This window comes from Fundulus heteroclitus, unplaced genomic scaffold (genome assembly GCF_011125445.2).
Source record: "Fundulus heteroclitus isolate FHET01 unplaced genomic scaffold, MU-UCD_Fhet_4.1 scaffold_413, whole genome shotgun sequence".
In the NCBI taxonomy this organism is placed as follows: Eukaryota; Metazoa; Chordata; class Actinopteri; order Cyprinodontiformes; family Fundulidae; genus Fundulus; species Fundulus heteroclitus.
In genome coordinates, this window is record NW_023396828.1 from 34683 (window position 1) to 47558 (window position 12876).

General features: G+C 39.1%; 1 protein-coding gene and 1 long non-coding RNA gene across 3 annotated transcripts in view; one reads left to right on the forward strand and one right to left on the reverse strand.

Moving 5' to 3' along the window:
* Nucleotides 1–252: 252 nt before the first annotated feature.
* The window catches only part of LOC118560294 (transmembrane protein 132C-like), a gene marked incomplete at its 5' end in the record, with an annotated part of 40825 nt that continues 28201 nt past the window's right edge, over nucleotides 253–12876 (forward strand). Inside the window, one exon of the mRNA XM_036131200.1 lies at nucleotides 253–1141. Within this exon, the coding sequence (XP_035987093.1) occupies nucleotides 253–1141 (889 nt within the window). The remainder of the gene's footprint in view (nucleotides 1142–12876) is intronic.
* On the reverse strand, nucleotides 8777–12712 carry LOC118560293. Of its 2 annotated transcripts, XR_004929256.1 has the most exons (5): nucleotides 12574–12712; nucleotides 11354–11461; nucleotides 10993–11225; nucleotides 10781–10899; nucleotides 8777–9360 (listed from the first exon to the last, which is right to left on the reverse strand). It is a non-coding gene; the product is annotated as an uncharacterized LOC118560293 (long non-coding RNA). The 2 variants fall into 2 exon arrangements; XR_004929255.1 differs by lacking the exon at nucleotides 12574–12712 and having other exon boundaries at nucleotides 8779–9360; nucleotides 11354–11491.

A 12876-nucleotide genomic window follows, 5' to 3' on the forward strand; every position in this document is an offset into this window, starting at 1 on the left:
TACAGGAAAATATGATGCTTTCAATTATTCTCAATCAGTTTGCCTTTTATTTTAGCCCTATCCTGTATCTAGAATTCATCAAGAATTTGTTTAATCATCAGAGCTGATAAACTATGACTAACAATAAATCATTGAGGTTGGTATTCTATTTATTTTTGCTGTAAGCAAACGTTTCAGCTCAGGATTTTGTGCATCAAAGAGGATTTTGAGGGGAACTGTTCCTAACCGGGCTTTTTCTCCTCTCACTTCCAGTGGCAGACTGTCGAGCCCTGGAAGGTGTACAGAGATATTCCTCCTTCCCCACATACCTCCCAGTCAACTATCAGCTGCTAAATACGGAGTTGGGTTTTTTCCTCAAGGAAGCCAACCAGGACTTCATGAGGAACTCTAGCCTGACGTCACGGACTGAGGCTTTCTTCATCTACCAAGCCAGAAACCTGCCCTCGGTGAACGCCAGCTATGGGCCTCTCTCTGTGGAGCAACCTGTTCCTATAGAACTGCTGCAGAGTCCCCGGACGTTCCCCGCTTCGTCAGTTTTCACCTTTAACTGGAAGGTGCAGACCTTCATCATGAACACGCAGATTGATTTAGCCAAGCCCAAAGTACAGGTACTGTTTTACATAGCGGGCAGGGACTGGGACGACTACAGTACGATTGATAAGCTGCCCTGCGTGCACATGTTCGCTTTCCATGAGACCCAGGAGGTACGTGGCGCCTGTCAGCTGAAAGGGGAGCTGGGGCTGTGTGTGGCCGAGCTGGAGCCACTGGCCAGTTGGTTCAGCTCCCCCAGCGTAGTGCCAGGGCGGCAGAGGAATGCTGACATGTCCGAGGGCACCCCGGTGGAGCTCTACTATTTGCTGCGGTCCACAGAAGCGGGACAATGCCACTCAGAGGAGTCCAGAAAGGAGAGCTTCCTCCGCTCCAATCAAGAAGGGCTTTTCGGTATCTATACCTCCACCCCACTGAAGAGGATTGGTGGCGTGAGGCTCTTCAAGAACCCCGCAGAGCCCCCTTTTACTGACCACTGGCTGGATAATAACTTTATGGTCATGGTTCCAGCCACACCCATGAGACAGAGGGAGACCGTGTCTGCCTTTATCGGCGTCTCTCCTTACTCCACGGTGGAGATGTTTACTCTCAGGTAAGGATGCTTTTTTTTTTTATCTTTAATTCAGCCTGTACCTTTCAAACTCTCTGTGTCATTCTGTCCTTTGCCATTTTTTCACAATTTTCTAAATTATAGATATTTTCTAGACAAAGGCTTAAAGAAAGCATTTCCACCATCAATCATGAAACCAGCGGGAGAATCCAGAAATGTCTTTCTCTCTCTTGGAGAGTTTTGCCTAGTGTCACCCATTTACCCTGTCAACCTTTAAACACCATTTCTTCTCAGTGACTTATTATGTATTTTCATATATATATATATATATATATATATATATATATATATATATATATATATATATATATATATTACAGATTCACTTGTCTCATGTGCGACTGCTGGTCTCTGAAACAGGGGAGGCTCAATGGTGTTAATTAAATTCAAATGTAACATATTGCATTAAGACGCATTACTTCTTAACAAAATCAGCCCTTCTATGAAGGTAGATTTGTGTCTTTATTATTCAATCAAAAAAAAGGTTGCTTCAATCAAAAAATATATTTTCAATTAAAAAAAAATTCACTTCAATTAAAAAAAAACTTTTCAATCAAAGAAAAAAAGTATTTGAATCCAAAAATATATTTGAGACTCAAAAAAATACATTTGAACACTGATTTTCTTTGATTGAAAATGTTTTCTTTGATAGAAGTCAGTTTTTTTTGTTTGAAGCAATGTTTTTAATTGAAGTAGCATTGTTTTTTGATTGGACCATATAATGGGTAGGACATTTGTGTCTTTATCATTCAATCAAAAAATAAGTTGCTTCAAACAAACAAACAAGGGAATCAATAAAAAAAAGTCACTTCAATCAAAAGATAAACGTTTTCAATCATAGAAAATAGTTTTGAATGCAAATAAAATATTTGAGACTCCAAAAATTGCATTTGAACACTTTTTTTTTAATTGAAAATGTTTTCTTTGATTGAAGTAATCTTTTTTTGCGTTTGGGGTATACATGGGTAGGACATTTGTGTCTTAATCATTCAATTCCAAAAAAGTTGTTTCAATCAAAAAAAATATTTTCAATTAAAAAAAAAAAAAATTAAATGCAAAAAAAAAAATTACCCGTCAATAAAAAGGTATTGAAGAGAATGTGTTTTTTCGTTGTTTTTTTTTTTTTTTTTTTGAAGAAAAAAAAAATTTGAAGTTCAACATTTTTTGATTAAATAACTTTTTTTTTTGAAGAGAAAAAAGTTTTAAAGTTCAATTTTTTTGATTGAATCATTTTTTTTTTAAGTGAAAAAAGTTTTGAAGTTCAGATTTTTTCGTTTGAATCACTTTTTTTTTTTTGAAGCTCAAAAAGTTTTGAAGTTCAAATTTTTTCGATTGAATCATTTTGGAACAAACGTACCGTGGTGGGCGGGTGCTTCTCTATTGGTCAGACATGTTTGATTGACAAGTGTCTACACCAACGACGTCTTTCTGACAAAGAAGTCTTGTTCGGCACTCCCCAGGCCAGACAGCTTTTTACCAGCAAGAGGGAACAGCGGTGAAGTTATCGGTAAGTAGATAAAACAGGTTGAAAATAATTGTTGTCATGTTATTAGCCTATTCTGTTGATATTTACAATAAATTGTACGCTTACTAACTTTGTTCACGTTGAGGAATGTTTGTAATGGTGTGAGGTTAGATGTCTAAATATTTTCAGACAGGCAAGCAAAGTGGGCGAACCTATGGCCCCCACGCAGCAGCTTGCTATGTGCTAAAGAGCTACTGTGTTGAGTAAAGTAGCCACAGCGCTGCCTGTTTAGTAGATGCTTTTATCTTGAGAGCGGGATATAGGCTGCTTAAGCTGCTGTTAGTCGAGGTGCATGCGTCTCTCTCCCCCCTCCCCCCATACATTTATCGCTGGGTCCGGTGTCGGCCAAGTGCCATGTACTGTGCAGGGTATGGCAGGCTGTTTTAACATTTATTAGCTTGACTGAATATGTATACCAGACATCTCAAATACATTCCTTCCTAGTCAAAATTTACATTTCAGACATCTACAATAACATTTGTCCTATCTAAAATGAATATTTCAGATATCTTGAATATAATTCAAAGTAGTACAAATTACGTCACTTTCCCCATTCATGTGTATAGGGCTTTTATTTACAGACATCTACAATAACATTCTTCCAATCTAAAATAAACATTCCAGATGTCTAAAACTGAATTCCGACTAGGATGAAATCTAATTTCAGATCTCCATAATCCAGTCAATACTAGTCATCATCATTTCAGATATAAAAAATAAATAAAACATTCTAGATATCCAGATATATAATTCTTGACATCAAAAATATATTTCTACTAGTAGAAATGACATTACATATATCCACTACTGATTATATGATGAATTAAATTGGAATTTCAGATATCTAAAATTTCAATATGCCTATACAAGGTTGTGTTGTGAATTGGCACTATATAAATAACATTTAAATAAATTGAATTGAACTTCTGGTCACAAAAAACCAAAACTTTTAAAATAAGATTATAGAATTGTTACATTACAGTTAATCTTTCTCCTCTTCCCATCTCTCAGAGTTACCCTAAAAGCCATTTTGTCTTAGCTGATCAGTGGAGTGGACATGAGTATTTCTCCAGCCAGCCATCAAATAAACGTCACATAGTGCTAGGGTATTTTGTATGTCAGGGTTCGTTTTTAATCATGCCTTCCTCATTCTAGTGAATTCAGTCTATTTTAAGCAGAGGAATTTAGTCTTGGGTAGTCATTTAACTAACCATCCTTTTATGTTTCTTCTGCAGCATTGGAAGCAAAGTTGTACTACTTTGTAGCAAAAATGATTACAGTCTGTGTTGTCCGTGGAGGAGTTGCCCACCATTTTTTCTCAGAAGGGCTGTTTCAGCAATTTGCGGGCTTCCAAAGGTCCCTTTCAGACCAGAAGTTCTGCATGATCACAAACTCCGGGAGCAGCTAATCAAGGTATGAGTATAAACTGTCATTTGTCACCTTCAACACTTTTTAAAATGCTTAGTCCTGGATAATGTGGGCCTACCACAGATGAGGCTTAAAAGCCTCTGTGTGAAGTTTGCATGTTCTCCCTGTGTATATGTGGCCCCCTTTAGGCACACCGGTTTCCTTCCATTGTCCAAAGACATGCACTTAGTATGAGTTTATTGGTGGGACTCATGTGTCCGTCCATCCATTTTCAGACCCGCCTAATCCCTGATGGGGTGGCGGGGGTTGCTGGTGCCTATCTCCAGCGGTCACTGGGGGAGAGGCTGGGTGGACTCATGTGTATTCATCTTTATTCAGACAAAAGAAAGTGAAATCACCAATGAGGCTAATTTTGCCATTGAAGAAGCTGCAGACAGCATTAGCATCAAGGGTTGCCTTAGGCATGTCCCAAACTGGAGAAAAAAGGACTCCCTAGTTCGCTCCGCTGTCAAGTTTATTGTCAACGGACCTATGAGAGTTGCCCACGACCAGTAAAATATTCACACCCTCTTATCTTAACAAAGGTGTTGATGTTGTCATAAGATCTGAGGGGAAAAATGGGTTCCTCCATGTTTCTGTTAGCATACTTGTGTTGTGGTGCCTTTATCAGTAAGATTGATGGACAGGGATATTAATCTATACTTCTAAAAACCACCAACCAGGCCAGAAATCTGGATTTAGTGACAGATTCAGACCTAAATTTTAAGAAACAAGTTAAGGCAATTACAAAATCAGCCTTAAGAATATCAGATGAAATGTGTGATTACTTTGCAGGACCTGGAGAAACTAGTCCTTCTTTCATCTGCAGTCAGCCTAATTATTGTAACAGCATGTTTACAGATCTACCATTTAAATATACAGGGGTTGGACAATCAAACTGAAACACCTGGTTTTAGACCACAATCATTTATTAGTATGGTTTAGGGCCTCCTATTGCGGCCAATACGGCGTCAATTTGTCTTGGGAATGACATAAACAAGTCCTGCACAGTGGTCAGATTTTAAGCCATTCTTCTTGCAGGATAGTGGCCAGGTCACGACGTGATGCTGGTGGAGGAAAATGTTTCCTGACTCGCTCCTCCAAAACACCCCAAAGTGGCTCAATAATATTTAGATCTGGTGACTGCAGGCCATGGGAGATGTTCAACTTCACTTTCATGTTCATCAAACCAATCTTTCACCAGTCTTGCTGTGTGTATTGGTGCATTTTCATCCTGATACACGGCACCTCCTTCAGGATACAATGTTTGAACTAGTGATGGGTCGATGAGGCGTCATGAAGCGTTTCAACACATTGCCAAACTGTATTAATACTGTGCCGATACTGTGTCACTGAATACTGACAACTGCTGGACCTTAAAAATCCCTACAGCCAACCTGGTTGACAGAGTTAACTGACACTGATTTGATGACCAAGTATACACAATACAATTTAAATCATTGTATGTTGCATTGTATTATTTAATATTTTCATTTGAATTAAACATATATTTGATTTTTTTTTTTTTTTAGATACAGTCAATAAATAATGTGAATGAGGATGCTTGTGGACTGGCTTTTATATTTATTTATTTATTAAAAATGTTTTGCTACATGACCTTTCAATGCCGCCCAACCATAAAGGCGTCTGCCCAACCCATCCATCAGTGGCGCGCTCCGATCAGCACCTGCTGCTCACAGAGCGAGACTGTAGTACAACACCATCACACCAGAGTTGCAACATGGTTAAAAATGAACCATTATTAACCGTTACTTTGTTTACAGTTCAACTTGGATTTTATTTACTGCGCAGCATATCTTTGCTGTGCGCGAATGCACACGCGTGCAGCTTAGAGGGAACAGAAACAGTTTGGCGCGTCAGTCAGTTCGAAACAGGTGCTGTATCGGTCACGTGACTTTTCCGTAGCAATACACACATCGACACGGGTTTTGCTCTATGAGCTCGACACATGCGCCGACGCATCGGTGTTGCCGGACCCATCACTAGTTTGAACCATTGGATGCACATGGTCCTCCATTCTGGAGGACCATGTGCATCCAATTTGTCCTCTTTTGAACTCTGGTATGTCACCCATAATGTTGTGTGCAGTGCAATATTTTGAGCAAAACTGTGCTCTTACCCTGCTAATTGGACCTTTACACTCTGCTCTTATTGGTTCAATGTGCAATTAATGAAGATTGGCCACCAGGCTGGTCCAATTTGACCATGAAAGCTACCACACTAAAATAAGAGGTGTTTCAGTTTCATTGTCCAACCCCTGTAATAGACAACTGCAGCTCATTCAGCCCTAGCTAAAAACAAACCCTTGGACCACATCAGTCTGGTTCTGAGGTCTTTCCATTGGCTCCCTCACTGTCAGAAGACAGACTTTTGAGTTATGCTGCTGGTCTATAAAGCTCTGATTGTTTTAGGACCAGGATCTATCATTGGCCTTCTGATCCAACATAAATCCATAAGACCTCTCAGGTCATCTGGATGCAATCTGGACCGGTTCCCATAGTCAGAAGCAGACCTAAAGAAGCTGCATTCAGCTTCTATGCTCCACATGTCTGGAACAAACTCCCAGACTCAGCTAAAACATTTTTATGTAAATCCAGATTAAAGACCCACCTGTTCTTAGGTCTATAGTTAATATTAGCCTGGCGGCCCACCATGCTAATAATACGCTGAGAAATGCAGAGTGGTCACCACGCCGCGGTGCAGGCAGCCTTTGAAAGCACCCATGATTGTTTTGGTCTACAGACAGTGCTAAAGCACAACCTTGTGTCAAAATAATGCTTATTGTTCCTTTAATAAATTGTTTGTTAATCATGTTTGTTTTTTTATATGTACTTTTTTAATGTCCTCTGTACCTTGCTTTAAGGTTTTTGTAGAAATTGTCTTGTACATTAGATGTGCTTTAGAAATAAACTTGCCTTGCCTCTTAGGTTTGCAGAGGGCTTCAAGATTCTGGGGCTACTGAAAGAGCTGCAGAAAAACCTAGCGGTTGTTTCTGACATGTCCGTGTGTGAGGAGAAAGCCCTCACTGCCAGGGACATGAGCCACAGTGGCCTATTCTGCTCAGGGCAGCAATCAGCGCGTTCTGGAGAACCAGTTGGTCTGCTTTTGGAGAGACTGGCTGATTGACATTGAAGGTCTGTTTTTGCATTTTAGTCAATTTCCATAAATTTAAAATTACTTTGTACAATACATCAGGGGTATTTTTTCCATGTCTAACAGTCGTATTCTTCTATTGTTTTGTCTTATAGAAGAGGAGGATGGTCCACCCTCTCTCTCGATGTTCACCTCTGGAGCCTCTGCCATCCCTCCACTTGGCTTTTCCTGCCAGCCTGAAATCCAGTTTCTGCATGACACCAAGACAATTTACCCAGAAGCCAATACTAGTGTTGTTGTCCTGTTGTATCTGTCGCTGCACTCCTCCTACAAGGCTGTTAGAATATACATGATGGAGGGAATTTTGCAAGCTCCGACCTTTGGAGTTTCTTAAATGATCACGAATGTGACTATGAAAGGTTACGCTGTAAGGTGATGACGGGTTTGCATGTTTGTCCAGCTGTTGTTAATGTTTTACTTAATTTTAAGGTAAAACGTGGTTTTACAAGTCTGAAAAGTGTACCAGTGTTTAAAAAATACTGTTCATATGTTTTTTACTAAAAGCCTTTAGCTGGTCCTGAGGATAAAATATCAGAAGACTGTGCCAGATGATTCAGGTTCTGTCATTAAACTTGTGAAATGGTTTTAGATTTTAACAACTTTCAGGAAGTTGACAAATTGTTATCCAAGACCATCATATGTTCTCTTCTAGGTTTGTCTTTATGGCAATAAAGAAAATACTCAAAATTAAAGTTTGATACATAAAAAAATATTAAACTGAACTTATCATGGCCACTAATGACAAAGAAAAAATAAACAGATATTTTTGCCAAAAGGAGGGAGAAGTTTAACACAAGAAGAGGGCCAAAATAAAAATGTGTTTCTTAAAAGAAAGAGAATGAATAAATTTCGTCCCACTTAATGATTGTGTCCCACTTGTTGATTCTTCACGAAAACATGCAGTTTTATATCTTTATGTTTGAAGCCTGAAATTTGGCCAAAGGTTGAAAAGTTCAAGGGGGCTAAATACTTTCAGAAGGTTCTATATGTGAGATCATGTTGGTCCAGACAACTCCTGTAAGACAGCAGCTCCAGATGTAAGGGAGAGGTTGAAACATAAGATATGCAAACTATATAGAATTTCCCATTAGAGTCAATAAAGAAGCTGTTTTATATTACCTAGTCTATCTGATGTGTTTGTGCATAATGTGTACAGTCCTTTGGAGTTCTTATAGAAGAGATGTTGTGAGCGTCTGTCGTCTTGACTTAGTTGGGCATCTAAATTTGCAAAACGGAATCTTTCGCTCAGAGCACAATTAAAATGTGGTAGAAACGCAAACATCCGAAGGTTAGGTTAGGGATACAGTGACGGTATTCATGCTTCTTCCTTTTTTCTGAACTAAAGTTTACAAGTTCCTCACAGCGGCCTGACTGCAAGGTTTCATCGAACCGCACCCAACAGTTATTTCAGAATCAGAAATACTTTAATAATCTCAGTGGGAAATTATTTTCGTTACACGCTGCAGATATAAAAACAACATAATTATATAAATACAACATTCCCCACAAAAGATATATATATATATATATATATATTTACAGATCTAAAATAAAGTGATAATGGCAATGTGCAAAAGAATGATTAAATGTCAATAATTGTCAAATGTATTCTGCATCAGAATTACAGACGAGCTGCTGTGTGATTACTTTCTGTGGGCAAACCATGGTGGTACCAAGCCTGTCTGAACTGTTCCAGCCTCCTTTGAATCTCAGGTGGATATACAATATGTAAAGAAAGTCTGTAGATATCACTATCTGGGTTAAGATTCTCTGCGTCCTCCAGACAGTAGAATGTATGGTAGAAATGCTGCAGCACAAGCAAAAATACATCCTGCCAAAGGTGTTCTATGCGCTGATTATGAACTGATTCTCCTGTTATGAAGCCTCTGTGTTCCAGCCCTTGAACTAGATGCATGCATAAAGCAAGCAGCATGTTTTCATCCCCATGGTCTGATCTGACTCTTGATGGTAGTCCATAGTAAGATGTTGCTTTCAAAAACTGACAGAGTACTGTTGTTGCCCTATTGTTTGTACTGCAGCTGAGGTAATCCCACACGGGTGTCCTTCGATGGCACCAAGTATCACAAAGCCCCATCTAGAAAGTTGAAACAACACAAAATAAAATTAGTACTTAAAATAAGGATACAACCCCCTACCTGGAGACAATATACGATAATGATCAGAAAACCCGTATTAGAAATAAATCAATGGTTTCAACATTTTCTGCTGAAATTATGAATAATTGAATTAGTATATCAGCAAATATTTGAAACACGTTATCACCTAGTGCTAAAAATCAACATTATCAATCTTCAAAAAGACAAAGTTATATATTCATTGCTGGAAAAACACTCAAGGTCACTATATTGTTTCATTTGATAATTTTCTGTAAAAAGCAATTCAGAGCACAATAACTCAACAATAGAACTTAAAGAGCTACTGATATCAACCTGGAGGGTATCCCAGATAGGAGGCTTAACAAATATGGAAAAGCCTGGTTTCTAGGTTGCTAAATTCTGTTAAAGTGTAACTCTTCCCCAAATCAGCTGTTTGTTGTCAATAAACTCTTAACATGGTTGTTTTATAGTACTATCTACATATCCTGGTCATTATTTTTGAAAAATGATAATGCATATTTGTTGAAATCCGGCTTTTGTGTCCAAAACTCAGTATGGCGCCTTCCTAGGGTCAAACTTCTTGCATTGAATTTCAAATTAACATTAGTTTCTGCACGTGCAACGTAATTCTGAGCGTGTGACATTGGTCCCCTGGCTGCTCAGGACTATAAAAGCCAGCTCAGTCTTAAAAAACAAAACAAAAAATAGAGCATCTTCTTGTGCCTCCATAGAGAGCACTATTGCACTTTTCAAACTCTCTAGCGACCTTTTTTATCTTCAAAAAACAAATTTACCAACTTTTTATGTGTTGTTGGGGAGTGTATGTGAAAGCAATCAATTGTTCTGCAGTTAGTGTCTTGAGGCGGCCGGCAAGGGGCTGCTGTGAGACTGTGATGTTGGTTCTAGGTTGGACATTGGACATGGGCGATCTGCGGTATCTGCCTGCTGTTTGAGACGATACAGAGAGGGTGATCTGGGGCTGACGTGTCCACATTACAAATGAATCATGATGCACAAAGCTGCCGGTGATCCCGCCTGGGTTACAAAGCAGAAAATATATGTTGATTCTGATATATGATAATATATAACAGGACCAATTCTGTCCACCATTTGACTCTGCAGCGCCAGGTTGTGGCTTCACTGAGTCAGGGCCTTGAGCCAGCAGGTCAAATTGATCAGAGTCTGGTCTGCTTGGCTCCACAAAAACCTTCCTACACCGCCGGGGATGAGGAGGGTGAAAAATCCTCCAACTCAAAAGACCGAAACGTGGCGTAACTACCAGCATAACTCTGCTCACTCTCCATGATTCAGTACAGCAAATCAAGCAGCCTGTCTCACTCTCATATATATATATAAATATCCCACAAACTGTTGGGGTACGGCATATGGTAAGCCCACCTTGCAACAGTCCGACTCCACCTTCTTGCAGCAGATGTCAGGTTTGTCCTTCCCAACATTTAGCGTACCCTGGCCCGTGTGACAATCACATCTTGAGCACGAAGCAGCACCCTCATCATCTGAAAAATACAAACATGAAAGCATTAATGATTAAAAAATACTCTCACAAGCGGATCCAACTTAAATATCAATTTTCTGTAGAAAAGAGAAACCTCATTCCCAGAGTTTGGATACTGGTCCTGCAATGTGCTCACACGCTCTTGCAGCTGATTGTCATCTAAGGCAGACAGTCTTCCTCTTATGTGTAGGTCCACCAGCTTTGATTTGTTGTTCAAAAACGACGAGGAACATCCCATCATTTTTGCCTTTTTTTTGATTGTATGTCCTTGCTTCATAAGGACGTCTATGTGCTCTCTGGTAACAATAGATGGTCTGCCACTCCGCCCTAGGAAAACAAATGTTAAGTATTACATTTTATACAGAAGACAACCCAATCTTTAACAGCAAAAAAATAAAATAGAAATCAATTAATAAAAAAAAAAAAGAAAAGAAATTTTGTTTGTGAGGACTTACCTGAACTAACCCGCCTTATGAAGAAACGACGATCCTCGGTTCGATGGAAATGAGCTATTGCTAGCACTCCAACCTCAGTCAAACTGCTTTACTGTTCATTGTAGGTTTCTGTAGACAATAAATGTTCAATTCTGTGAAGGTTTCATACACAACTTTCTATTGAACGTCGCTCTCTGTCGCTACACATTCCCTGGCTAAGGGCTCGCTCAGTTTCATGCCCTTTTCTTGCAATTCTGTCAATTACTACCAACGCAAATTGACGGACAGAAAGCGGAATTTACAAAGTTGGATGTCTTACATATTGGTTTCAAAACTTTTGATCATTGATTTTTGATATCTGAAATAAAAACTATGACCGGTAAAAAATGGATTATGGAGATCCAGGATTAGTTTTCAGACATCCAGAAAGTTTATTTTAGATAGGAAGAAAGTTATTTTAGATATCCGAAAGTAAAATCCCACTACACATAAATGGGAAAAGTGATGTAATTTCTACTATAAATAATTATATTTAAGATATCTAAAGTTTCCACTTTAGATAGCAAGAATTCTGTTGGAGATATCTGAAATACACATTAAGTCAAGACTTTAGCACTGCAAAAAGGGAACTAAAAGCGAGTAAAACTTTCTTGAAATCAGTGTATTCTTCCTTGATTTGAGCAGCTAAATAAGACTATTTGCCAATGGAATGAGTATTCTTACCCCTAAAAGAAGGTTATTAGCTATTCTGCACTTGAAATAAGATGATGTAGATGAACTGTTATTATTTTAAGTGCAAAAATCTTATTCCGTATTTGAGATGTCTGGTATACATATTCAGTCAAGCTAATAAATGTTAAAACGTACATGGCACTTGGCCGACACCGGACCCAGCGATAAATGTATGGGGGGAGGGGGGAGAGAGACGCATGCACCTCGACTAACAGCAGCTTAAGCAGCCTATATCCCGCTCTCAAGATAAAAGCATCTACTAAACAGGCAGCACTGTGGCCACTTTACTCAACACAGTAGCTCTTTAGCACATAGCAAGCTGCTGCGTGGGGGCCATAGGTTCGCCCACTTTGCTTGCCTGTCTGAAAATATTTAGACATCTAACCTCACACCATTACAAACATTCCTCAACGTGAACAAAGTTAGTAAGCGTACAATTTATTGTAAATATCAACAGAATAGGCTAATAACATGACAACAATTATTTTCAACCTGTTTTATCTACTTACCGATAACTTCACCGCTGTTCCCTCTTGCTGGTAAAAAGCTGTCTGGCCTGGGGAGTGCCGAACAAGACTTCTTTGTCAGAAAGACGTCGTTGGTGTAGACACTTGTCAATCAAACATGTCTGACCAATAGAGAAGCACCCGCCCACAGAGCCGGCCCGAGCCTCTTGGGGGCCCTAAGCAGAATTTGATTTGGGGGCCCCCCCCCTCCCACCATGCAGAATCACCTATACTAGCACATTACTGACACAAATGTCACACTATAATGTTATAGAGAATATTATAAATGAATACACTATGCTAATG